Source organism: Tetrahymena thermophila, assembly GCF_000189635.1.
Source record: "Tetrahymena thermophila SB210 genomic scaffold scf_8254428, whole genome shotgun sequence".
Classification (NCBI taxonomy): Eukaryota; Ciliophora; class Oligohymenophorea; order Hymenostomatida; family Tetrahymenidae; genus Tetrahymena; species Tetrahymena thermophila.
In genome coordinates this window covers 380,446-407,650 of record NW_002476209.1, presented here as the reverse complement: position 1 = coordinate 407,650, position 27,205 = coordinate 380,446, and the positions used below count along the sequence as shown (strand labels likewise).

Here is a 27,205-nt window from a genome sequence, read left to right as displayed (position 1 = left end):
TAAAAAGGATTGAACATGAATTATTTTTATCTCTTTCTATGTCTATGTTTTTTACAAAACAAAAATATTTTTTTAAAAAATAGATTTAAAATGTAAATTTGTATTTTTATTTCATTAAGTATTTAAAATAAAAGATAAATTGTATTTTTTAAGACATTAGCTTATGATAAAAATGATATTTATTAGAAGATGCTTAAATTAATTAGTTAATTAATTATTTATTCGGGCAACGTATTTTATGTATGATTTTTGTAAAAAAATATTTGGTAATGCTTTATTAAAAAAGCTAGCTGTTGTTATTTTTTTATTACATATCAATGTAAATAATAAGTTTCTTTACATTTAAGAATATCCATTTGATTTTTTGTTATTAATTAAGCCAAAGTAAATTTTTATAAAATAAATAATATACTAAAAATTTAACAAATGAGAAAAATTGCTATTTTTGTATTTTTTCTATCTTATACATTATAAGCTGATATTTAATGCTAAGCTAATTGTTTGCAGTGTAAAGTTGATGAATACACGCTTAATAAAACATGTTTATAATGCCAAAAAGATTATTATTTAATTCAAGACTTACTAATTTGTGTTAAGGAATGCCCAAACAATTACTATTTAGATACTGATTCAAATTTATGCATAAAGTGTCATCATTCGTGCAAAAGTTGCTCAGGAAATCTTTAATCCTAGTGCTTAGAATGCCAAAATAATAGAGATTTGTTTAGATCTAAATTCCCTGGTGAAGGATTTTGTTTTTGCTAGAATGAAATATACTAGCCTTCGTGCTCAACAAGTAAATATTTTTATAAATAGCACAGAAAATACATTATAAATAATCGATTCATTTTTTAAAATTATAACTAGAGCAATAGGGGTTTTACAAAATATGTTAAATATCTACTTTCGTTATATTGGCTTTGGCTTTTATTCTAAGTATTTTAGAACTCAATATTAATTATTTTATAATTACAGTAGCATTTTTTTAGGATATCAGCACGCTATCACTCATAAATATTACATACCCTCTTTAGCTGCAATAATTATTCTCATATTTAAGTGAAACAATGTTTAACTTTGGTAGCTTTATACCTTAAATAATTTAGAATAATGTAAATGATTTGAATAATAAATTAATATTTTATGGAAATCCTAAATTTGTGCTGATTAAATACTTTAGTCCTCTATTTCTACTAAATATCTACAATTATTTTGGGCTATTAATATTTTTTTTAGCTCTAAAAAAGATTAAATGTTTTAATAATAAAAAAGTCAAATAACTTATGTTAAAAAACAAAAATGGGATGTTGATGATATTTTAGTTACTTTAAGGAAATATTACTCTTCTTTTTGGCTTATATGAAATCATTAATTTTAGACTTTAACTTAGGAATGAATTTTATGTAGAAATAATTAACAAGTTATTTTTGCTAACTTTTTTTTATACAAATATCATCTGGAACAGTAAATTACTTGGTATTAGCTAAAGTGATACTATTCTCTAAATAAATATTAAAAATATTTAAAATAAAAAATGTTAAGTTTAAGAATATAAGATACAATAGAGCATGTTAGTGACTTAAATTATTAATTCTATAATTATAAATATGGCATTTTAAAGTCCTAACCTTCAAATATTTTTATTATTATTTGTCCAATTGTGCTAGCTTATTGTAAACTTGAGTCATTTGTCAAAAAAAAATTTTGCTTTAAGCTATTATCTTTATCATCAAATAGTGAAAGTAATAATTATTTGCATGGTTGTGTACTTAATTTGCTTTTCTCACTCTAAGAAAGATCATCCTTCCTTACTTATTAGTGAAAATGTTTTATTTACTTTATAAATAATGATGTAAATATTTCCAATTATATTCGCAGCAGTTGTCCTATACTTCTTAATAAAGAAATTCATTCCAAAAGTAAATTAAAATGAATTTAAAATAAATTAAGAAGCTTTAAAGAGCAGTAAAAAAGTAAAAATTTTTGATCAAAATGACCCACCAATTTCAAATAAGTTCTCAACTAGAGTATCAGTTAAAGACAGATTTCTCTCTACAACATTCAACATGGGGAGTAATATAAAACCGTTAAATCATGAAAAACTAAACAATGAAGACATTGGTACTAAAACTAAATTACGAACAGATTCATTATTTGAAAAAACACTTAAACAAATAAACACTTAAAATAGTATGAATGCTTATAATGTTAAAAATAGTTCAGTAGTTCCTTTAAGCGATATTAATTTAAAAGATAACATCAACTTGTGATTGATTTATGTTTCTTTAAATATATATATTTAGAATCTTTACAGTTATATAAAAAGACAAAATTTTTGTGGATTGAGTAAAAAATATTTTTTTTTAACTTTTTTAATATAAAAAAGAGTTATTTTAATCATAAAAATAAAAAAATATTTTTGAATTTTTTTAGCATAATTTTAGAAAAAAAATTATTTAGTCTAATAAACATGAAAATTAGCAATTTTATTGTAAGAAGAACTTATTAGGAGTTGAAACAATACAAAAAGTGATAATTAATCTATTTGTTAGTTTATTTATCTATTTATGAATATATATTTTTTGGTTTGAAATAATAATGAAATTTTATTGAAAATGAATATTGAATTAATCATATTTTAATTTAATTTAAGAAATCTTTATACATATTAATATCAAAAGTTGTTTTTTATCAATAAATAAGTATAGTTGATAAATCACACAGAAATAAGAAATACAAAGGAAATAAGAAATTAAGAAGATTAGAAATAAAGAGTAAGTAGTATTAAGAAAGCAGGTTAGATAGGTGACAAAATAGAAAAGGTTATCAAAGTGTGAAATAGAACTTGATTGATAGAGAAAAAGTATTTACTTATCTTAAGAATAGAAAGCATAGCAAATCGTTCAATCCAGCATAATGAGTGAAGACATAGAACCACATGTTCTAAGAAGATATGAAATATTGAGCAAGCTAGGTAGAGGAGCATATGGAATAGTTTGGAAAGTATATGACAAAAGGACTAAGCAAGTTTTAGCTCTAAAGAAAATATTTGATGCGTTTCAGAATTCAACTGATGCATAGCGTACCTTTAGAGAGATTATGTTTCTCTAAGAATTAGATCATGAAAATATAATTAAAGTGATTAATGTAATTCGTGCAAAGAATGACCGTGATATTTATGTAGTTTTTGAATATATGGACACTGATTTGCACGCGGTTATTAGGGTTAACATTCTTGAAGATATTCATAAATAATATATAATGTACTAAATATTTAGAGCAATAAAGTACATACACTCTGGTGAGTTAATTCATAGAGACTTAAAAGCATCAAATATCCTTGTAAATTCAGATTGTATGGTGAAAGTAGCAGATTTCGGATTAGTAAGATCGATTGCGAACTAAGAAAACGGCTCAACTCCAATACTCACAGAGTATATAGCCACAAGATGGTATAGGGCACCAGAAATATTATTAGGTATTATTGAGTTATCACAATGTTAAGATTTAAAATGAAAAGTTTTAGATAAATTAATAAAATGCTAACTAAAAAATATGAAGATAAATTACATTTGAAAATTAATAAAATATTAGCTTTTTAAAAATGAATGAAATCTTTAAGTGTGTTTTTTTTTTTTTTTTAATTTGCAGGCATTCAATTAATTTAGAGTAGAAAGCTAGAAAAAGAAATTGCAGAATGAAAAATATTTAATTTTTTAAATTGTTTGATAAAAAAAAATTAATTCTTAAGAGAAATAAATGAATGACTCTGTTGTTTTTAATATTTGAAAAAGCAAAGATAAATAGAAAATCTTCATTCATTTGTAATCAAAATAAAGCAAAGCTAATTAACAAAATAATCAGTCATATGTTAAAAAAAACAAGAAATCAATAAATAAATCTAATTACTCTTTTTTAAATTTAAACTATAAAACGATATGTTGTAGCATCCTTTAAATTTATTAAAATAAATACATAAGCTATATTAAATTCATTTTCTACTCATTAAATAATAAATAAATTTATTAATAAATTTAAAATTCATTTCTTTTAATATTTTTTATGAATATATTTATTTAAATTACTCATAATTTTATTATGAATATTATTAAAGGTTCACATACGTATACCAAGGGAGTAGATATGTGGAGTATTGGCTGTATTTTGGGATAGCTTTTATTAGGAAAGCCTATCTTTGCAGGAACAAGCACTCTCAATTAACTTGAATTAATATTATAAGTTACTGGTAAACCAACGTACGAAGATATTGAAGCTATTTAGAGCGATTTAGCAATAACTATGCTAGAAGCTGTATAAAATAATCCAACTTAAAATACCAAAACTCTCCAGTAAATGATACCAATGGCCAGTGATGATGCTTTAGATCTATTATAAAATTTACTTTAGTTTAATCCAAAAAAGCGTATAACTGCAGAATAGGCTTTAAGTCATCCATACGTTAGGTAATTCCATAATCCTAATGATGAGCCTGTTTGTGGAAGAATCATTTAAATTCCGTTAGATGATAATAAAAAATATAGTATGAGATTTTATAGAGATAAATTATACTATGAAATATCTCCAAGAAAAAATGTTTAGCAGAATGGTAAGTAGGATTCTTAATTATGCAGTAATTTTTCAGAATCATAAGATTAGATTTAATAGCCGCAGTAAATATAGCATTAATAATAAACAGTAAATGAGTAATAAGTCCTTCAGTAAAGAACAAATAATTAACAATTTTAGTCAAAAGATAATTCAATTCAAAATGCTAGAAACAACTCAAACAGTTCTAATTCAAGCTAAGTGAAAACAAATTAATCTACTTACAATAATATTTAATCTACACTTTTAAGATAAAAATCAAATGGGATAATTTAAAAGTAAGAAAATGGAAATATGTAATAAAATTAGAATATTTAAAGTTCAGATTAACAATAGAATTTAGCAAAGGAAGTTATTTAATAAACATCAGCTGTAGTTGCTGCGTAGTAAGCAGTATTAGCTCGAAAGACATAGAAATAAAATAGTATATAATTTTAGCAAAATATTTACAACGAAGTGTAAGAAAGCATATATCAATAAGTAAAAACATAAAAGCAATAGCTTTATCAGTAATAGCTGATGCAATAATAGTAACAGTAATAATAAAAAATGTAATAACAATCCTAAAATTAAGTTATCAGTAGTAAAAATTAAATTCAATATCAATCAAGTAATATAAATAAAAAGTAAAATGAAGAAAATGAAATTAGAGATCCTTCAGAAAACAGTATCAAGCAATAATAGAAACTCTATGCATCCCCAAAAGCTCCAAGTTCAAATTAAATTTTATCAAATAATTAAAATTTGTAATAAACCTTAACAAATAATATCATGAGTACAAATAATACAAATGGAATTCACAATACAATTAGTAATGGTTTCGCTAAAAGACCAACTCCTTTCTTATAGAGTAAGAATAGCAGTTAATAAACTTCAAATTCTACTGCACTAAACCAAAAAAGTTCCTCAAATTAAAATTCTTAATAAATTCTATAATAACAGTAAGTAAAATAAATGCTTAATAGTCCTAACACTTAACAGATGATATAACAATAGAAAAGTAAGGAAATAAATTAAAATATTTTCAGTTAACAAAATATTTAAAATCCTCATTTGCTCAATGGAAATCAATATATTAGCAGCAACAATACAATTAACAACAATAATGATGGATAAATTGATAATGTTGATGAAGGAATTACATCTCCAGTAAGTTAAAATATATTAAAGTAATCGAATAGTAATAGATTGATTAAGCCTAATAATCTGAAATCTAATTCAAGTAAAGCTCTGTAATCGCCAACCTCAAATATAGTATCTCCATAGCATTAATAGTAATCTTCTGTAAGCTCCTAATCCACTTAATAGTCGCACCCCTCTTCAGCAATTTAAAATTAAAACTCTTAAGTATAACAAAAACCAGCTTCAATAAACACTTCTTAAAAATATTTGTAAAGAATTATATAGGGAGCAACACCTTCTACATAGCAAGAGAATAATTTAAAATAAGCCATTTCACATTAAAATCAAAATAATATAATACAATAATAATATTAGAATTATATCAACAGCAATTTAAGTACAAATAACAACAACAGTAACCCAAGTCATTAAATGAATAATTAGAATGTTTAAAATACAAATGTTCAGTCATAAAGCAATGGATACTCCTAAAACAATAACGGGTACCCTACTTAAAGTAATAGTGGATATTAGCAATTAAACAATGGATATCCATAACATACCAATATATATTCATAGAATAGTAGCAATAATATATATACTTAACAATAGCAACAGCAATTATCTGGACAATTAAAGAAAGGATCTACTTCTATTAATTAATATCTTACAACAACTTATAAAAACCCTACCTAAACAATGTAATAATAAATGTATAAAGGAAATCAAATAGATTTTTATTCTCCGAACAAATCGAAAGTTAACACTGCAAATTATTTTGGTAATAGGGCTTCGGTAACAAAAACTATGGCCTAATTAAACCAAAAGAATAATAGCAATAGTGCTATAATTCCAAACTCTAACACAAGCAATTAAATTTAAAATAATAATTAATTAAATACAAATAATAACAATAATAGCAATAAAAACTATTAAACAGGCTAAAATGGGCATATTATTTTGAATGGTAATCAATCTGTTTCTCATAATATTCATGCATAGAATAGCGTATCTGCAGGGAATATGGCTAACAACAATTTAAATTCTCTTAATGGCTAGTCTTCTACAAAAAATAAATATAGCTATTCTAATCTTTTATAAAATGCTTAAAAATTAAAGGCAAATACTCCTTCCTATCATTAACTTAATTCTCCTAAGTATTGATTATGGAATACATACATTAAGAAATAAATAATACATACATAAAAATATACATATATTATTTTATCAATATATTAATTTTTCTATTCTAAATTAACATAAATTTTATGAAAATTAAATAACAGCTCTTTTTCTCTCTATCCCTAAGTATTAAATAAAGTAGATAAATTAATTTATAAAATAGATGTGGAGTATATATATATAAATATATATAATGGGCTTATTAAAAAATGTTAAATAATAAATAAATTTCTTGAGTTTTTTTACTGAAATTATTTTTATTTTATATAATTCGTATTTTTCTTTTTTTAATAAGTTGATAATAATTATCAATGTTATTAATAATTTTTGCAAGCTCTGGGCCTCTCAAAATCACATATTACTCTTTACAGGATTTTAAAAAAGATTCTACTGCCTTTTAGTAAAATCTCTTTATTATAGTAACATAATCCTACTTGTTGGTTAGAGAGATATAGAAATATCAGGGTTATGTTCAAGTTGTATTTTTTAAAGGTATTAAGATTATTTTAATTAATATTATAAAAATTTTAGTTTTATCCTAGATATTAATAGTATAAGCCAATATAATTTAGAAAAAAGATATTTCATCTTCAATTTTAAAAATAATTTTTTAGAAACTATTGATTTTACATTCACAAAACTATCTTTCTAATTCTCAATATAATTGAGAGTAGCTTTATTTTTGGATAAATTGGCTTTAAAAATATGAGCGAATGTATATCAAGATAAATTTAATATTGTTCAAAGGAATTATTTGCATTAGCAGAAATTAAAAATAAATATCTTAATACATTTTAAATAGCTAAAATATTTTATTAATCTTTTATCATTTGCCTTAAAAATTTTATATTTTCTAATTTTTAATTTAATTTAAATTTTCCTTTAATATTTTAAAAAAGAAAGCAAATAACTGAATTTAAACAATAAATAAAAATTAAATCTAAATTAAAGTACTTACTTATTTAATTTATATAAATAAATAGACATTTTTGTTAAATATAGATAGAAATATTATATATTTGATATTAAAGCTAGATTGAGTGAGTAAATTTTTTATCTAATTTTTAATTAAATTTACATTTACAATTTTTATTAAATTAAAATTATTTATTTTCTTTAATTATTGAAAGGCCACAAAAGTTAATTTTAGATAATTTAATTTTTAAAATATAATTAAGGTTATTTAAATATATTCACTTCAGTACGTGTTTTAAAAAAGCTTTGTCTAATTTTATTGTTTATACAGGTTTTTCGATGTAGTCTGTCATTCCAACTTTTTTAGATTATTCTTTAAATTATTAATCTCCGAAAGCACTGACAGCTATAATTGGTATTTGACTAGCATTTTTTTATTATAAAAATTTTCTTATTTCTTTTGTTGCTTAAAAACCATCCATAATTGGCATTTGTATATCCATAAAAATAATTTAATATGTTTCTTTTTATTTTTAATATTTTTCTTAGACTTTATTTACAGCCTCTTAACCATCATGGGCTAAATCTACCTTCATCTAGTATCTTTTCAATAAATTAGACAGCATTAAAAGATTAAATTGGATATCATCTACGATAAGTATTTAACCAAATTCGCTGGAAAAAAATAAATCCTTTTAAGAAGTATTGTATTTGATAAATTCATCAATAGTTAACTGTTAATCGATATTAACCATAGATACCTGGTTACTAAGTAAAGGCGACGGAGGAGGTTGTAAATTTAGAATTTAATTATTATGTTGAGGTTATAATCCATTTTGTTATGATCCCATATTTTTTAATATAGACGTTTCTTCAGCCATTAGGTGTTAAAGGGAAGGAAGTTTGCTTAAGGTAATATTGATTTAATTTTTTGATAGATTTTATGTGCTTATTTCTTTGGTAATATCTGCATGATTATTTGTAAAGCTTGGATAATTTTCTAACATTTTTTGACTATATAATATATCTTCATGTTTTTAACTCTCTATATCTTAGAGCATGTTAACTAAATCATTTTAAAAGTACTTACTAAATAAGGGAGTTTAAGGTTTCTTCTACAATTTTAAATAGATTTCTGAGTTAATGTAATCATCTTCATCGTAAACATTTTCAGACTAATAAAAGCTTTATTGTGTGGTTTTGTTTTTTTATTTTTTACCAGAATATTGATATGCATTACTTTTAGAAGTTAAAATACCTGCTCCTAGTTCTTTTATTTATCCTTCTTATTCATCTCCGTTATCATCATCTTCATCGTTCTCTTAATCGAAATCTTCTGGAATATCTTATTAACTTTATTTATAAAGACAACTCTTGCTTGATATATATAAAAAATAAGATATATTTATTACTATTTCTATGTGTATTTCGTATTAGTAAATGTTTAAGATCTATCCTAATCTTCAAAGCGCGAAAGTGATTCTGTTTCTCCTTTTCTATAATAACTCTATCCTTATTTATTTTAGTAATCATCAAATATCTCACTTTCTCTATTACAATTATCTATCAATTAAATGTCTTAATTTTTTAAGACAAAACAGAAAATCGATCCTTTTTTTTCTTCTGACTTTACTTATATTGGTTGATTTTTATATTCTTCTATGGTTAGTCCTTAAGCTAACTTGTAGCTTACTGAAAGGCCTATCCCTATTTAATTTAAATTTCAAATAAAATAAGTTAAAATTTACAATTAGAGGAGACTTTTTTGATTTTTATTATTTACCTATGCCTTATGTGATTTGATTTTTTGAGATAAACATGTCTGATTTATTATAGAATTTGAATATTTCTGATAATTTCTTTTATGGTATTCCTATTCCTAATTGATATTATTTATTTTTCATTTAAAAGATATTTTAAAAATCTTTATAATTTTACCATTATCTTCGACACTAATTTTTGCATTGTTGTTACCAGTTAATTCTGCTTTCACTGTGATTTTTCCGTTTCTTTGAGTAAATTTTAAAGAGTTAGTTAAAAAATTTACAACTATTGATCTCACTCTGTTTTCGTCAGAAAGTATCATTTCATCTAAATTTTAGTCATAAATTAAATTAATTTCAATAAATTTAAGTTAGCTTTGGTATTTGATTATATCTACACAGCTTTGAAGAACCATTTTTAAATTAAATTTCGAAAATTCAAATTTAAAATTATCTACTAACTCAAAAGTTCCTAAATCAATCAAATCTCTAATCATATATAATAGTAACTAGTTGCTCTGTTAAGCAGGTTCTAAGGATTCTCTTATTTTTTAAGAAATTTCAAGATCTCCAAAATTTTCATTACTGATTAAATTAAGCACATCATCAAGCATTCCCATACAGCAGTTGAGCGGAGTTTTTAACTCATGAGAAATAGAGCTTAGCATTTTAATTTTATAGTTATTTAATTCTTCCAGACGTTTAATATACACTTCTTATGTAATATCTTCTAGAAATACAAGTATAATAGCTGTCGAATTTGGGTAATTAGTATTTAGCTAGTGGCTTGTTTCTTTTTCACTTTAGACAGATTTTTATACAGATTGATTCATATTTTGGTTATTTTGTTGACTGGCCTTTTAAATTTGGAATAGTTTTGCCTCACATTGGATAAAAGTTATTTCGATCAATCTTTCTTTCACTTGAACTCTAACACTTAGAGAATTTTATGCTATTTCAGTATTATTTTTTAGAGATGTATTGTACTGACTTGATATATTTTAGCGAAAAGTACTTGGGTTGTTATATAAGCTATTTTAAAATAAATCTATGCTTTATTTGTGCAGTTTTGGAATTGTGCCGCCACTATCTTGATTTTTTTAACTGCTTTATAAGCTAAAAATATTATTGATCTATTCTTTCTAGTTTCTCTGAGCAGAAGATTTCTAAGACTATTACAGATTATTATTTATTATATTTTGTGGAATATCCTAGTTTGGTAATTCTTCATGCTTATGTTCTTTAAAATTTTAGTTAATTTAGTTTTAAGCCTGCTAATTTTGCTAAAAACTTTATTACATATCTGAAAAATCTTGCATTTTTAATTTCATCACACAATCTTTTAGCAGGACTGAAATTACTTCCATTACAGATAAATTTTCAAATTTTTTTTAGTTTTGCTAAATACTTTATTGTATATATCTAAAAGGATGATCTTTTTAAGGTTTTTAAGTAGTTGTTTCTTTAGGATCGTTTTCTTTATTTGATTTGATTTGATTATCCTTATCTGAAATTTAGTTAAACTCATTATTGCTATTTTAATTTTTATAATCTTGACCCTAAAAGTGTTTATTTGTAACTTAGTTGTTCTGAAAAGTTTACCTTTGGTTTTAGATAAATTAGCTAGAAGGACCTTCAACAGATGTTGTTATTTTAGATATAAGACCACCGCTAACAAGATTTTAATCATTAAAAATACTTTGATTGCTTCCTTTCTAAATACTCTAAAGTAATTAGAATTAAGTAGAAGGTGTTTGCTTTTCTGTTTAAGCTGTTTAAGCAAATGTAGCTGGTGTAAAGGAATACTATTACTATTATAATTACTACTTTTACTAAGAGCTTAATGAATTTCTATTTTAATTTTTGCTACTACCTGAATTTTATTGCTATTGAGCATTGTTACAATACATATTTAGTATGTTAAACTAATTTTATTTTTCTTTTACTGGCTAAATAATTTATTTTAAGTGATTTACATTAACTGGTGAAGGATAAAATCCATCTATAAAGTATTGACTTACAAAAGATTCGGACTCTGAAGCAGGTCCTTAATTGTAGCTATTGGAATCTTATTTCATACTATATTATATATTTAGTGGTTTTCTAGACTTGAGTGATTTAAACGACTTAAAAGTTTTGAAATCTTTTAAAGTCCTTTAGTCATCATGCTAGGTAGTATCTGCTTATAGTTTAGAGGGATCTTAAATGATCAAATTCTTTAGTGAATCAATAATTTAGTTTTTATTTTTACATGATAATATTTTTTTAGTTGTTTTATTTGCATAAACTAGTTATTCCTATTCATCAATAATTAGTATTCCTTAAGGCATCATAGAAACTATGTTATGGTAAAATTATTTAAAGTATTCACTAACAACCTATTTTTTAACTTTTAATTGCTTTATACTTGCTTAATATTTGATTTAATTGAAAAACACACAACTAATTGCAAAAATAGCTAAAATAGAGTTAATATATATGAAAATAAAATTGTGATAGTCTATCATATATCGAATAAAAAAATATGTATTAAAGCAAGCTGTAAAAATTTTAGATATTACTCTATTTAATTGCAAAAGGACTAGTTAATTAACTAAAAAAGTAATGACAAACATAGGTAATCTTTCATCTAATCTCATCAAAAATGTTTCTAATCTTACTATATTCAAAATTATGATAAACGATAATACTAACATATTGTATTTATTTAGGAAACTTTTTAAAAAGTGCTAGTTGTAAAAACTTATAATTTTTTACTCACTATATTTTTTATTTTTAATGTATCTAAGCCATATAAGTATACTAATCTAAAATAATAAGGCATATACGATCTGAAATCCAAGAATATAAATTTCTGAACTATTTTTAAAACTATTTGTTGTTTTTAATTCTACAAATTGAGCAAAATCGCTAATTATTTAAGCAAATTCTAATGAAATTAATTTAAAACTATCGATCTTCAAATTATAATATGTGTTTTAATCCTACATTTCTTTTTTTTATTCTAAATCCTCTTAATTTATTTACTCATTTTATTATTATTCTTTAAGATCTTTACTCTGCTTACTTTACTTAAATAAGACTTCTTTTTGCATATGTTTTTATTAAGTAAAATCTCCATTTTGTTACAGCTATTGATTTTAGTCCATTTTTTTATGCTGCTTTCCAGGTTTTAGACTAAACAAATCCCTAAATATGCTTTAGGTCAAGGCAAAATTATTATTACCTTTATCATTATGATTAAATTATTCTTAAATTTCCGAAATAGATAGCTAAGCAATTTTAGAATTATTCTCACCTGGCAGCTATTACTCAGACATAAAAAAGCCAAAAGTTATTATATTTGCAAATATATTTATTTTTTAATAGATAGATAAAAAAAAAAGCTAATATCAATTGATAATTGTTTTAATTAAAACCATACAAATTTTACGTCAATATATTTAAGACCACTACTACATTGAATTATTGCTAATTTATAATCTTATTTATTTATAAATTAAATTATAATAAAAATTTGTTAGACTTTTATAGTAACTAAGTAGAAATAGAAAAAATATTATTTTTAGTATGTATAAATATTAGTTTAAAGTTTTTTAATAATTAAAATATTTATGATAACTTTGCCTTTATTAAATAAATATTTAAAATATGTTAATCATAAAAATTAAATTAAACTAAAAAAATTTAAATATAAAAAATAAATTATATCTTATGAACATCTTGTGAAATAAGGTATTTAAATAAAATTAGATAGACAAAAAATTATATCGCTTCAAGTTTACAGCTATAAAGTCAATTAATTAATTAGTTTTAAAGTATCTTCAATATTGAATGAAGTAAGCTAAAACATAAATTACTAGTTCATAAAATAGATAAGAAATAAAATTAGAGTCTTTTCTAATAAACAAAAGAAAAAGGATCAAAAATTTTATTGAATAAAAGTTAAATATAAATACTTTTAGCTACTTTTTCAATGCCTTAAAAACTATAAATAATAAATATATTTTTACCTATAAAATCTTTATAATTATCGATTGCTATAATTTGCTTATTTAATAATTGATATTTATTTTTACTAATAGATAGGTTTTATCATTATTTATAAAATTTCGATACTATTTTTAAGTAAAATAAAATTTAAACACTTTCTAATTTCCTTATTAACTTTATAAAATTAGAAATTAAAAGAATCATTCTAAATAAAATTTTTAAATTAAGATTTGAGTTTTAAAAGGATTTTTTAAAAAACAATTCATTAATTCATATTTTTATTTTTTCTATCAGTTAATATTTATTTGAATTTTATGATAAATATTTTTCTGTTTAGCTTTTTTTGCAAAAATTTTCCAATTAACTACCTTTATCCAAATAAAAGGATATATAGTCATCTTAACCAATAATTTTAAAAATGATAAGCATATTAAAAGTCAAAAAATTAATCATAAAATTAAAAGCTACTTTTAACAATAAAATTTTAAAATAAATTAGATGTATCTTTTTATACATAAAAAACTAATAAAAAGTAATTTATTTTAAAATTTATTTTTATGTATGAAATAATTTGGTTGAATACTTTTTAAACAATTTTTTGAAATAAGAAAATTAATAGAATAATATATTAGCGTTTTTGAATAAAATGTTTGCTCAAGTCTAAGGACTATGTAGTTATTTCCTCAACTAAATGCTCATAAATTAAATAATATGTTTGATTAGTATGTAAATGTATTTTTAATACTTAATAGAATGTGTATACGTAAAAAAGAATGATGTTAACTTCAAATTAATTAAATAATTAAATAACTGGTCATTTATTTTTAATTTTTAAATCTTAATTAACTTTTTTCTAGTAATCATATATGCGGATTTTTAGTTTTAAAATAAAACCAACCTTAAATTAATTTTTGGTAAAAATGAATGAGATAATACCTTAACGGAGTAATATAATTAGAACTAAATAATTAACAATTTACTAGATATTCTATAAGACAAATAATAGTAATAAGACTATTTTAATATAAAGTAATGCAAAAATTAGTTATTTTCTTGTTTTGTTTACTTTTAATATGATTTTTTCAAATCAATTTTACCAGAATACCTTTTAATCTTTATTTATTTCAAAAATAGTTAGCTATTAATAAAATCACTATACTTTTTCTATTCTTAATCTTTTTATTTTTATTGGAATACTTATTTAATAAATCCTAAGATTAGCATAGCAACAGTAAATTTCATTTACTTTTTTCTAATAAATTTTTGTTTATATCTTTACAAAAAATCACACCATCATTTTTTGGGTTTCAGTTGGATAGTTGAGGTTCAAAGAATAAGATAAAAGAATAATTTTGTGAGTAATTGCAAATGATGATAAATAATTATTTATAATTTAATTCTTTTATATTGTAAATAGGACTAAGTATGTAAAAATGAATGAATTTTTTATGAAAAGGATACTTAAAATACCTATAACTTTTCTGTCTTTGTGTTAAATTCTAAAAAAAATTTCTAAAATTAGATTTGGATTGTAAATGTTAGTGGTTATATATAAATTTGTTTTTAAATTGATAAGAATTTTTTCCCTTTCATCGTGACATACTCGAAAAAGTAAATTAAAATTTTCTTTTATTTTATTTAAAAAAATTTTTATTAAAAAATATAATGGAAATGAATGCATGAGGCTATTTTCTTTTACTTTTTAAATTTTCCTGACAAATCTATGATTTAAAAATATATAGAACATAAATAATATTGATTAATTTTAGCATATTTATTTAGTTTTTATAAAAGGTTACTTACAAATTTATTCTTTATATAGCAAGAAAACACCCTTTAATATTTCTAAAAAATTATATATTAAAAGAATTTGATTAGCTTGAAGAGTAATCTTAATGAAGAATTGTTATCAAAACAACATTTGTTCATAAATTCTAATTTTTTAGAAATCTAAGATCATCATCGAAATTGTTCAAGCTGTATTTGTGTAAAATAATAAATTTGCGTTTATGGCATTTAATTGTACTAATAAATAAGTAATATTACATTGATTGTACTAGTTTTGGTTAGGCTAAGAAAAATCGTAATATTAGAAATTATAAAGAATTTTTTGAAAAAATATTACTCATTTTGTATTTCATTAAACTTCATCATAGCATCCTTGCATGTTCTGCTAGTTTTATGTTACAGACTTACATTTTTACATCTTTCTATTTTTTTGAAAACCATTTGAGGAAATTTTTTAAGGAAGAGTTTTTGGCTCAAAAATCCAATTGTTTTGATGTTATTATAATCAAATTAAAATTTAACAGTATTTTTGTACTATAATTCGTAAACATGGAATCCCATTCGCTAATTGTCAAATTAGATCTAAAATTACTAGTAAAGTAGTAGTAAAATATAAATGTCTATTTCTTCTAGTTAATTTAATCGCATCACACAAATCCTCCTATATCGTACTACTCAGCAAATAGCATGCAATATCCTTTATAATTTATAAATTTTATTAGGTTAGGGATTAATTTTTTAATTAATTTTATAAAAAAAGAGTAATTAAAATAAATAAAAACTTAAGCAAACATCAACAAGATTATATTTTTGTCAAATAATTGAGTTAAATTCTGTTAGAAAACCTCATTTACTTAACTCTCAAAATACATCCTTCCTTCTAAAATGACTGAAATGCAAAAGCCTACTTAATTGTCTTAAGACACTAACTCTCAGAACTAAGCCCTTTCTGATAATGTAATTTCTAATTTATTTAATAAACGAGGAATGTTTTTTTAATTTTAACTTTGATTAATTAGAAATAAGAATACGTAACTCCTTCAAGTGATGTCGTCGTTAAAGAAGAAGGAGCATCTATCCTTAATGCTACAGCTAACATTTGTAAGACTGGTCTCGGTCTTGGTATGCTATTTATGCCACTTATTTTCAGTAAAACTGGTGTGTACATTCCAATTTTATGTCTTGTGTTTTTTGGTATTTTATGCTTCTACTGCTGGAATTTATTGGGCATAGTACTGAGACATGTATCACAATCTGAAAAATATAATAAAACATAACTCTATTAAGAATATAAAGATATTCTAATATTAGAAAATACTCTAGCTATAGTTTTCAGTCCTGGATGGAAAATATTTTGTTAAATAATTAATGGTTTAAACATGTACGGTGGATGTCTTGGCTATGTGATATTCATTACTTAATCTTTCGAACCTTACATTTCCAATTATATTCTCAGAAGTAATTTTTTTATTTATTAAAATTGAAATAAAATGCTTTTGATTTCTAATTTAAAATTAATTTCAATTCAAAAATTTTAATTTTATATTTTTACAAAATTATTTAAAAATTTAATTTCGACTTCCAAAATTATAAAATAATCTTAATTAATTTTAAATTTATAGTTTGTATTATTGTCGCAATTTACTTACCCCTATGCTTTTTGAAAGATATCAAAGCATATGGCAAATTCAGTTCAATTGCTTTAACCATATATACTATTGTTGTACTCACAATAATTGGAAAAAGTCTTGATGTCATTCGTAAGGATGAATATCCAGATGAGCCTATCATATTGAATGGATGGAATACAATTCTTGAGTACATTGGTATCTTTATTCTTGCCTATGATGTTAATGGTACTGTCGGTTTAGTCCATGCTTCTATGAGAGAAAAAAAGAGATTCTTTATTCCTCTTTCAATGTAATAATTTAACTAAAAAATTTAAAATTAATATTTTTCAAATAAATAATTCTAAAAATATTTTTATTTATTATTTAGATATATAATCTTTGCTTGTTGCGTTGGTACAATCCTTGGTCTTTGCGGATACTTTGCATACAGAGATCAAATAGGAGATATTATCTTTAAGAATATTGGAAGTTTAAATGGTGGTGGAGACGCTTTATTGTTCTTCTATTGCTTTACTTTAATTATGAGTATCTGTTTGTATGGTTTTGTATTAACTAGAATGATTGACACTGCTATATGGAAAAAAGATGAAAACACTATTAGATAAACAGTATCCATTTTTTACAGATTCCCTATTAGAATTGCATTTATTGGTTCACTCGCACTTCTTGCATATGTATACCCAAGTGCTTCTAACTTATTCAGCTTACTTGGTTGCATATTCGGTGTAATTCTAACCTATATTCTTCCTTGTATTTTATACGAAAAAATATTCTTCGGTACTAAAATGAGCAAAATCAGAGTTTGTAACTACATAGTTATGGCAATAGGTGCTGCTGGAGGAATAGCAGGATTTGTCTACTCACTAAAAGATTTAATCAATTCATATTAATGAAAATTTAAAATAATAATTTAATAATAAAAAATATTAAATAGATTAACTTGAAAAATTCTGAAACGTATAAAAATATCACTATCACAAATTAGAATGATAACCAAAAAAAATTTTTAATTATAGCATAAAAATACTTTATAAATTACTTACTATCTATCATCTTTTTATTTTGTATAATTAAATATTTATGTAATAGTAAATAAAATTTTAATTACTTACTTTATTATTTATTTACTATTTAATTCATTTAAAAATTGCTAATTTTTTCTTTTTCCAATTTTGGAATAAGCAAAAAAAAAGTTTTCATAATTAATTCGGTTTGAAAATAAATTCATAAATAAAAATTATTTTTGAAGTTGATAAAATCATACATAAACACAATAATAATTGATTAATATTTTTAATTGGATGATTATTTATAAAAATAAAGTCTTTTGTAATAAAAAAAACTAGTTTAAATATCTTATTTTAAACTTATTTGTTTTTTTTAAAAAATTATTAATTTGCAAACTCTTAAAATATAAAATAGTGTTGTATATTTAATTACAAAAACTAATGTAACTGAATTTCACTTTACAGTTTTTAAAATTGGAGTTATATAAAACAATTAATCATGAAGAATTAAATAAGATTATATTTTCAAATAGTTTAAAATACAAATATCGGCATATAATTTTTTTTAGTCAAAAGATAAATATAGGAAAGTATGTTATAATTTTTTTGTTAGCTATTGCAAATTTCAACTAAAAAGTGTAATAGAATTAAAAAATTTACTTCTAGATTTAATAATAAGCAAATTAATTACTTTTTATAATTAAAAACTTTGATATTTTTAAAAATATTGATATTCGCTCTCTTTTTTGAAAAAGCTGGAGTTTTATTAAACTTAATCGTAGACTTGAAATAAATACAACAAATTCACAGATTTACGAAAATTGAGTCATTTATTGAAATGCGTAATTTGTTTAAAGAATGACAAATAGGAGATTGATGAAAATTAAGATAGAAGAAGTAATATTTATGAACGATTTTAGAATTAATATTACGTTTTTAACAATTATTTCTTTTATAAATGATCCATTTTGACAATTTTGATAAAAGTGTATATGACAGAGTAAATATTTTTCAAATCTTTTGAATCATTCTTCTAGTATTTATATAGATAGTTGCTTTTAACAATAATAACCATAGAATTTGTACAAAATCTATGTTAGTATGTATTTGAATTCAAAAAATATTTTAAAATTTAAAACTCCATCTATTTTATTAATAATTTATTAGGAATTATGTATTTGTCTCTTAGATTTTTGCAGTTTATGTGAAACATAGGAACTTTAATTTTAATTGATGCATGTAATAGTCTTTTCATTTTGGATTAACTTTTAAAAATTTGTTCTATCTGTTTTTGATAATTAGAAGAAATTTAACAATTTGACAGATTCTATCATAAGCATAATAAAAGAATAAAAAATTTAAATGATATTTAGATTTATATTTCAGTATATTTGGATACGCATTATTTCAGCTTGAATAAAAACTAGTAAATATATACTTAATCATAATTTTAAATCCATAAAATTTGATTCTTTTTTTAGTATTAATTTATTTTGATTTTTATAAATGTAAAATTAAATTTGTTAGTAGATTAAAATTTATATTTTTGAATTACTCAAAAGATTTAAGTTATTGCACAATATTTTGATTCTATTAAAAAGTTAAGGAATATGTTGTATAATTATAAATCATAAGCAATCATTATTAAGCAAAATTAAATTTTTAGGCAAATAATGGATTTTATAACTCGTAATTAAAGTGCGTAACTTTGTTTGTAAAGAAATAAAAAATTTTATAAATAGAACTAAAATTTTAAGAAATTATAGACTGCGCTTAATCATTCAAATTTAATATATTTGTAGTGCTTTAATCTCACAAGCACTAATTAAAGTTTATCTTTCATGAATTATTCAGCTATTACAGAAAGATATTATGTGCATTTATGTGCGAATACTTTAATTTATTGTTATAATAAATAAAAATTTTATAAATATCCAATTAATAAATATTTGCAAATAATATTTTATTATTATTAAATTCAAACAATTATACTTATATTTTAATAAATAAATGATTGAGATTTAACCTGAAAATAAGGAAAGAAACTCTCCTCCATAATCACTTCCCTCTTAGAATCTTAATACTGAAGCACAAAATTTATGCTTGAAAGAAGATGTTAAGAGCATAACAAAAGTCGAAGATATAATGACTTAGGAAAAGCGCAAAGGTGCTTCTGTTTTGAATGCTACTGCTAATATAGTTAAAAGTGGTTTAGGTACTGGTATTTTATTTATGCCATATGGTTTTATGACATGCGGTGTTGTCCTTTCTACCTTGTTCATGATTATTACTGGTATTATTTGCTACTACTGCTGGAGTATTCTAGGTAGAATTATCCGTTAAAAAGAAGCTGAAGGAGGAAACTAAGGAGCTTACAAAGATTTAACTCTTGAACGTGTTGCAGGTTTGATTTTTGGAGATAAAATAAGAGTTTTACTAGAAGTTATCACTTTAATATTCATTTACGGAACATGTATCGGATACACTATCTTCATTCAATAATCTATCTCAGAATTGATCTCAAACGAAATAATAATTTGTAAGATTAATTAAATTTAGACTTAGAATTTTATATTTGATAGCCACGAAAAATTTAACGCAAGCTGCACTTAATTTACTCATTTTAATTAAAAGCATAAGGAAAAACACGCAAATATATTTATTAAATTTAATATCTATTTTTATGTTTAAATTATCCAAAATATTTTTTAACTTTATTTTTAATAATAAAATAGAAGTAATAGTTTTTGCGATCTACTTCCCTCTTTCTCTTTTTAAGAGAATTTAAAACTTAGGCATATTCAGTTATCTAGCTTTGACATCATTTATATTTACTATTACAGTTATCATCATTAAATCATGCTATTAAATCTAAAATTCTCCTCCAGTAGATTTTGTCGTTAAAATTTTTGATATTCAAACTCTTCCTTTATATTTTGGTGTCTTTGCTTTTGCATATGATATTAATGGTGTCATCACAGAAGTACATGCTTCAATGGAAGACAAAACCAAATTCGACATTGTATTAAGAAGGTATAAAAATAATTTTTAGATTCAATCAAACACAAAGTTTACATAATATTTTTTAAAAACTAATTTAGATATTTAATTTTCTCATGCTCACTTGCTATTTTAATTGGTATGCTAGGATGCTTTGCTTTTGGAAATGAAACAAATGCTGTCATTTTTAAAAGTCTTGGAAGTATGAAAGGTCTTGGAGATGCTCTCTCTTGTCTATACAGCTTCTCATTGGTTGCTAGTATTCTATTATATGGTTTCCCCATAGTTAATTGCTTAGATGGGCTTATAAATAAATATATCATGAAAAAGTCAAAAGAAGATAAGGTCAATATTATATTCATGATTTTCACTAGATGCCTCTTCTTCCTCTCTATTTCATTTTTTGGAATCTATATTTAGTAAATCACAAACGTTTTTAACATTCTTGGTTGTGTGTTCTCAGTAGTTTTGATTTTTATAGTTCCTATGCTTATGTTTGAAAAATAAAGAAGACTTAAAGAAAGATACGTTAATTAATTATCAAACGCTGTTTAAATTAACATTACTCCAGAAATCAAAGAAGAAAAGTAAGAAAAAACCCCAGAAGCTCCAACTATTACAGAGAATCATTTTTCTCTATCAGAAAATATGAGCAAATAGAAATTCTACTTTATCACCTCAATAAACTATTTGGTAATGATTTTTGGTGTTACAGGTGGTGTTTCTGGTTTAGTATCTACTATCATTGATATTCAATCTCAATATAGCTGATTGTAAACAAAAAAAATAATTATATTAAAATACTACTTTCAAAATTTATATAAAAATATATTTATAATTTATCTGAGATAATTATTTGTTTGCTTGTTTTAAAATAAAAAAAATTAGCTTACATATAAAGAACTATTACACTAATAGTTTTTTATGAAAAAAAAATTTCATCAATTTCTAATTTAAATATTATTCAAACAAATATTAAGTTTGTTAAAAATTGTATTGTGTATTTAAGAATTACATACATCTAATCCAGATTTTGAAACTCTGCTAATTTGATGTATCCAGTCAGCATAATTTCAATAAGTTTATGTTTGTAAATGAATATTAGGTAGTTTAATATATATCACAATTTAACAGATAAATATTTAATTAATAAAAGTATATTTATGCTTTTTAACCAATTTATTACCAGAATAAGAAATTTACATATGATTTTCGATAATATTTTATTTATGTATTATTATTATACTATTATATAATAATTCAATTAAGAATAGGAAAATATTTAATTTAAGATAAAATATATTTTTTTAATTTTATTATGATTAAGTATATACAAAAAAAATTAGATATAAATAATTTCAATAAGTTGTTAAGATTAATATTTATCACTTAAGATGCTTAAATCTATCAGCAGAGAACACTTTTCTTTCAAAATCTTATTCGATAGCTTACTCTTAGTTTTATAATTATTCTACAAAACTATCAAAAGACTAATCGGAATTTATTATTCTATCTTGCTATTAACTTTAGAATGGGTTTTGGGCTTTAAAAATTGTTTAATATAATCCTAGCAAATTTTTTTTGGGTTATTCTGAAACTTATCCGTCAGAATTAGCAGCAATATTCTAAAAGTTAGAGGCATTTAGACCTTTTTCACTTAGATTATTATTTTTATCATAAGAGTTTGCATGACTTGAGTGAAGGGCTTTCTATGAAGGAAATTATGTAAGACTTCCTTTTTAAACAACATTTAAGTTCGCATAAAAAGAAAATTCTACTTAAAAACAGTCTATTTTCTCTCCTTTTAAAATAATTTTATCTGTAGGGCCAAGAATTTTAATTAACCTTTATGAAATTCTCAATCCAAGGTTTACCCTACCCTTTCTTTTAAGATAGCTAATCATTTCTTCTAACTTAAATTTACAATCTTCTTAATATGGAGTTGATAACATAGATTTATCAGGTGAATTCTATTTGAGGGAATTTCTTATTTTAATTTTTATGCAGTCATTATATTTACTATCGACTTAAACTCTTAGAGCGATGAATCCATTTTTAGGAGTATTTTAAATAGCATTGTATAATAGATTATATATAATTTGGCGGAGAGCATTTTGATCTGTGTTTACTTTTACATCATTGTCAAAATAGTCAGTATAGATTTATATTTTTTATAGTTTAGCCTCTTGTTTAAGCATTTAAACGACATTTTCTATAATAAATGACAGATTAATATTTGTAAATGTTTCTAGATGAGTGCGTTTTTTAAAGAATTAAAAAAAATAATTATAATTCGTAATATGGTATTTGTTATTATAAACTAAAGACAGCAATTTATATATATTTTGTTAAATTTATGAGTGGCTTTGTTGTAAATTATTGGTGCCATTGTTAGGAGGTGGAATACCATTTTTTAAAATATTATTAAAAGTGCTAAATTAATATAGTGATTATGTATTTTGTTAAGCAGGTTTAAAAAGGCTTTGATTAAGTTAATAAAATAACGATTAGTTTGGAAGCACTGATTGATATTCAATTTATACTTATTTTTCAGATGGTGAGATCACTTTTGAAATTTCATTTAAATCTGATTTTAATATAGTGGAGGCTGCATTATTTCCTACATTTGTAGTATTATTCTAAACCTAAAATGATATTCTTTAAGGAATATCCTGAATATTTGTTATGTACTTTGAGCTCTTATAAGCAATCTATTAATTTACAGGTGAACATTACAATGAGGGTTTTTTAAGTATCCCTGTCTGTTAGTTTATCTAAAACAAAGAATTGTTTTAATAAGTATTAACAAATGCTTATACGGACCCTAAAACATTGTTGTTATCTTAATTTAAAGTAGCATTAACATCTTACTAATGACTGCTAGTTGCTGCTGTGTTTAAATTTGTTATTTGAGATTGCTCTTTTTATTTTATTTATCTTAGACTTCCAAATTCTTTTTTTTCTTGGTTAGAGATTGAAAAAGATGATTCTCTTGTATTTTATTTTAATAGGTTTTTCTCAATAGATTATCTTCTTGGACATTCAATATTAAGAGATAATAGCTAAGAAGAAAGTTAGTTTGTATTATTTTAATTTGTTTAGTTTAATTACTATATTTACTGCTGCTATAAACTAGAAAGTTAAATTAATTTTCTTAGAACACTTACTTCTTATTAAGATACTTTGTCGCAATCTTTAATCATTTGGTTAAATACTTATTCAAAAAACTAAATTTTATTTTTAAGCTATTTATATTTTTTACTTTTTTCTTCTTTTTCAATGCTTACTGCAATGTAAGTGTCATTCATTTTAAATATTAATATCCTTATCTTTTTTATAAATAAATTAATTAATTAATAAACAATAGTTTTTTCAGTTATGCTACTTAAAAAAAAAAGTTCTTAATCAATCAAATTATAGTTTTCTGTGTATATTTTTTAATATTTTCTTAATTAAAATTAAAATTTAATAACTTACTAAAAATTTTATTTTTTCGCCAGCCTAATTTGTGTATTTTGCCTTATATACTTAAGTATCGGAACTATTATTTCTCCATGTAAAAGTCCTCTGTAAATTCATTTAAGGAGAAGGCTGGTTAATATTTTGAAGTCCAGAATTAATTCTTTTCAATTTTTTGTTTTTATGAATCATTTACTTGCTTTGATCTTTTGAATCATCTCTTTCTTTTTCCTATTCGTCTTCTCCATATGCTTTTTTTGAAGCTGAAGCTTATTCGTCAGTGAGGAGGTAGTTTTTCCTGTTCTAATTAGGTGGAGAGAAAATATTTATATTTTATCTACTCATATAAGAAGAAGATGGAATTAAATTATTATCTAACTCGTCTCTTGAAAGAATCTATTTTTCTTTATCTATTTCGTTTAAATTTATATCATTTTATAGTAAAGTAGCTTATGCAGCAGCCATTTTACTAATTGCCTTTGGAGAATTTTTCTTTTGAACTGGAGATGATTTATGAGAAAGGTAGCCTGATTATCCATTACTTTCTATGATGCTTAGGGGCTAGGGATTTGTCTAATTGTTTGATAGCTGCTATTGTATTAATTACTGATTGTTGCTTACCTAATTTTTTTCTTTATCAATTTCATTTTCAAGGTCTTTTATTTATTTGTTTATTACATTAAGGTTAAGTTATGTTTATATCTTGGTCTCTTATTCTTTTATTTTAATATGTATTAGTCCATCAAGACTACTTTTCCAGTTATTATTTACGCTATTCCACATTGAATTAATAGTCTATTGTTCTTCAGATTTATGAGAAATTTTTGTATTTTTTAAAAAATATCTCATTGAGTCATCGTCCTTAACTTCAAATTTATCACAAAATCTTTTGTTTCCTCTCTAAAATTCAAGTCTCTCTTCTTTTTAATTATACCTTTAATATTAATTGTGAGTATAAATATGGTAAGCTCAAACAATAGGAAAAGAAAGCAAGACATTTATTTATAATGTAATTTGTAATTTTTGATGCCAAACTGAATTAAAAATATTGGAGTAACTTACATTTGAATTAACAAAAAAAGAAATAAATAATATTCACTAGCTTTTTTTTGGAAGGATATTTTTTTTAATTATATTAAAACAATGAGAGATAACATAAATGATTAATTAATTTTTAATTACTGGCCTAATAAATTAGAGATAACCTAATTTGCAAAAAGGCATTCTTTTTTGCCTTTAAATTTGAAATGAAAAATTTATTTATTAAGAACAAAAATAGTCTCTTTAGTTTATTTTATCTAAAATTCTACTTCAAAAATACATCTTAGAATTATAATTAATTAGGAACATTCATTGATTCAATTGCTTATTTTGCAATATTTGTAAATTAAAGATCGAAAATATATTATTAAAAGTGTAATATTTTAAAAAGAAATCAATTAGCTTGTTAAGTGTTTAAATAAATTAAATACCTTATGTAGAACAGTGAAGATGTGACAACATTCTCAATAATATGATTTTATTAGCAATTGAACCTCTCAAACCAAAAAGCCTGTCGTTAGAGGTATTCTGTTTGGTATAGACTATACAGAGATATAATTAGTGCAATAGATAAAAAACCGTATAATGAGTATTCTAAATACAAACTAAATGAAGCAAATGTAGTGAGAAGGCTCAAAAGGATTAATAAAAAATTATGATTGTAGCGCTATACTATAAAACAAGCTACTGTGCTGATTAAGGCAAATCCTAAAAAATCATGCTAAGTTTATATATTAGTACTTAAAAAATATAAGACAATCACGTGAGTGTTGTAGCAGAGAATAGCAATCAAATTCCATAGACATATAAATTTTGGTAAGTATTTAAGCAAACAAGTAATTAAAGCAAAAATAAAGGTCAGGCTTACTAAATCGATTAAAAAAATTGTATTATTTTAACTTTAAGCTTTTATTGAATATTGAATAATGCCTGCTGCAGTGACTAGAGTGAGAAGAAGATAAATTTTGATGAGTTAATTCGCTTTTGATTTATACACTCCTAATTCATACTGCTACTATAGTTCTTTACTCCTAAAATTCAATGTTATCCTGTTCAAACTTTATTTAACTTCCTCTATTTAAGATTACTTAATACTATTAGAAGAATTTTCTCCATTCATATTTGTTCTATTGTGTTTTATTCTCTAAATTGAAAAATGAGGAGACAAGTTTTAAACAAATGAAATCTTTTAGTTATCTTCCTCTTTCTAAATTTTATTAATTCTAAAATTTACTGCAAACTAATAGCTTTTTTAATCAAACGAAAACTTTGGTTTTAATTATCTTGGCTGATATTTAGAAAGTAATCTATATCTTATATACTATTAAATTTTTGTTTATAAATAATTTGCAATTGTACCTTAATGTTTCTATTAAAAATAAACATAGCATATGATTACTAAGTAATAAAGCAATTAAATAAAATTAAAATATGCAGAAAATTATGTCAATGACAATTTTTATATTTAAATTTTATTTAGATATTTCAAGAAAAGTAAACTTTATTAAATATATATTTTTTTTCTTCTATATATAGTTAAGCATCATACTGATCAAAATTTTTGCATTTCTTAAAATCTATTAAAATGGCATATTTTTCAAGTGTAACTAATCTTAAAAAGCAATAAATTACTCTTTATTAAGCATTTATTTTGCAATATTAGAATTTAAATAAAGTCCAAATTTAATTTTACACTTTT

General features: G+C 22.7%; 7 protein-coding genes across 7 annotated transcripts; 5 read left to right on the top strand and 2 right to left on the bottom strand. All coding sequences in view use genetic code 6, as the record gives it.

Annotated features, from left to right (window-relative positions):
- Positions 1 to 317: 317 nt before the first annotated feature.
- On the top strand, positions 318 to 1,740 carry TTHERM_00537260 (transmembrane protein, putative; the record flags this gene model as incomplete). The annotated part of the gene is made up of 4 exons (XM_001023536.2): positions 318 to 330; positions 380 to 796; positions 868 to 1,673; positions 1,738 to 1,740. The coding sequence occupies 4 exons, from the start codon at positions 318 to 320 to the stop codon at positions 1,738 to 1,740; spliced, it is 1,239 nt and encodes a 412-aa protein (XP_001023536.2).
- TTHERM_00537250 (transmembrane protein, putative) lies at positions 1,667 to 2,289 on the top strand. Its single transcript, XM_001023535.2, has one exon. The coding sequence runs from the start codon at positions 1,758 to 1,760 to the stop codon at positions 2,268 to 2,270; it is 513 nt and encodes a 170-aa protein (XP_001023535.2). The 5' UTR covers positions 1,667 to 1,757; the 3' UTR covers positions 2,271 to 2,289.
- Positions 2,290 to 2,916: 627 nt separating this feature from the next.
- Positions 2,917 to 6,891, top strand: TTHERM_00537240 (extracellular response kinase; the record flags this gene model as incomplete). Its single annotated transcript, XM_001023534.2, has 2 exons — positions 2,917 to 3,478; positions 4,115 to 6,891. 2 exons carry the CDS (start codon positions 2,917 to 2,919, stop codon positions 6,889 to 6,891), a joined length of 3,339 nt encoding a protein of 1,112 aa, XP_001023534.2.
- A 1,211-nt stretch (positions 6,892 to 8,102) lies between these two features.
- Positions 8,103 to 12,970, bottom strand: TTHERM_00537230 (response regulator receiver domain protein; the record flags this gene model as incomplete). The annotated part of the gene is made up of 4 exons (XM_001023533.2): positions 9,763 to 12,970; positions 9,608 to 9,703; positions 9,237 to 9,531; positions 8,103 to 9,177 (listed from the first exon to the last, which is right to left on the bottom strand). Exons 1-4 carry the CDS (start codon positions 12,905 to 12,907, stop codon positions 8,103 to 8,105), a joined length of 4,611 nt encoding a protein of 1,536 aa, XP_001023533.2. The 5' UTR covers positions 12,908 to 12,970.
- A 3,283-nt stretch (positions 12,971 to 16,253) lies between these two features.
- Positions 16,254 to 17,892, top strand: TTHERM_00537220 (transmembrane amino acid transporter protein; the record flags this gene model as incomplete). The annotated part of the gene is made up of 4 exons (XM_001023532.3): positions 16,254 to 16,325; positions 16,388 to 16,826; positions 16,991 to 17,288; positions 17,367 to 17,892. The coding sequence occupies 4 exons, from the start codon at positions 16,254 to 16,256 to the stop codon at positions 17,890 to 17,892; spliced, it is 1,335 nt and encodes a 444-aa protein (XP_001023532.1).
- Positions 17,893 to 20,016: 2,124 nt separating this feature from the next.
- On the top strand, positions 20,017 to 21,777 carry TTHERM_00537210 (transmembrane amino acid transporter protein; the record flags this gene model as incomplete). Its single annotated transcript, XM_001023531.2, has 3 exons — positions 20,017 to 20,545; positions 20,742 to 21,039; positions 21,108 to 21,777. The coding sequence occupies 3 exons, from the start codon at positions 20,017 to 20,019 to the stop codon at positions 21,775 to 21,777; spliced, it is 1,497 nt and encodes a 498-aa protein (XP_001023531.2).
- A 614-nt stretch (positions 21,778 to 22,391) lies between these two features.
- TTHERM_00537200 (ATPase, histidine kinase-, DNA gyrase B) lies at positions 22,392 to 26,899 on the bottom strand (the record flags this gene model as incomplete). The annotated part of the gene is made up of 3 exons (XM_001023530.2): positions 25,938 to 26,899; positions 24,484 to 25,399; positions 22,392 to 24,335 (listed from the first exon to the last, which is right to left on the bottom strand). Exons 1-3 carry the CDS (start codon positions 26,624 to 26,626, stop codon positions 22,392 to 22,394), a joined length of 3,549 nt encoding a protein of 1,182 aa, XP_001023530.2. The 5' UTR covers positions 26,627 to 26,899.
- Positions 26,900 to 27,205: the final 306 nt, after the last annotated feature.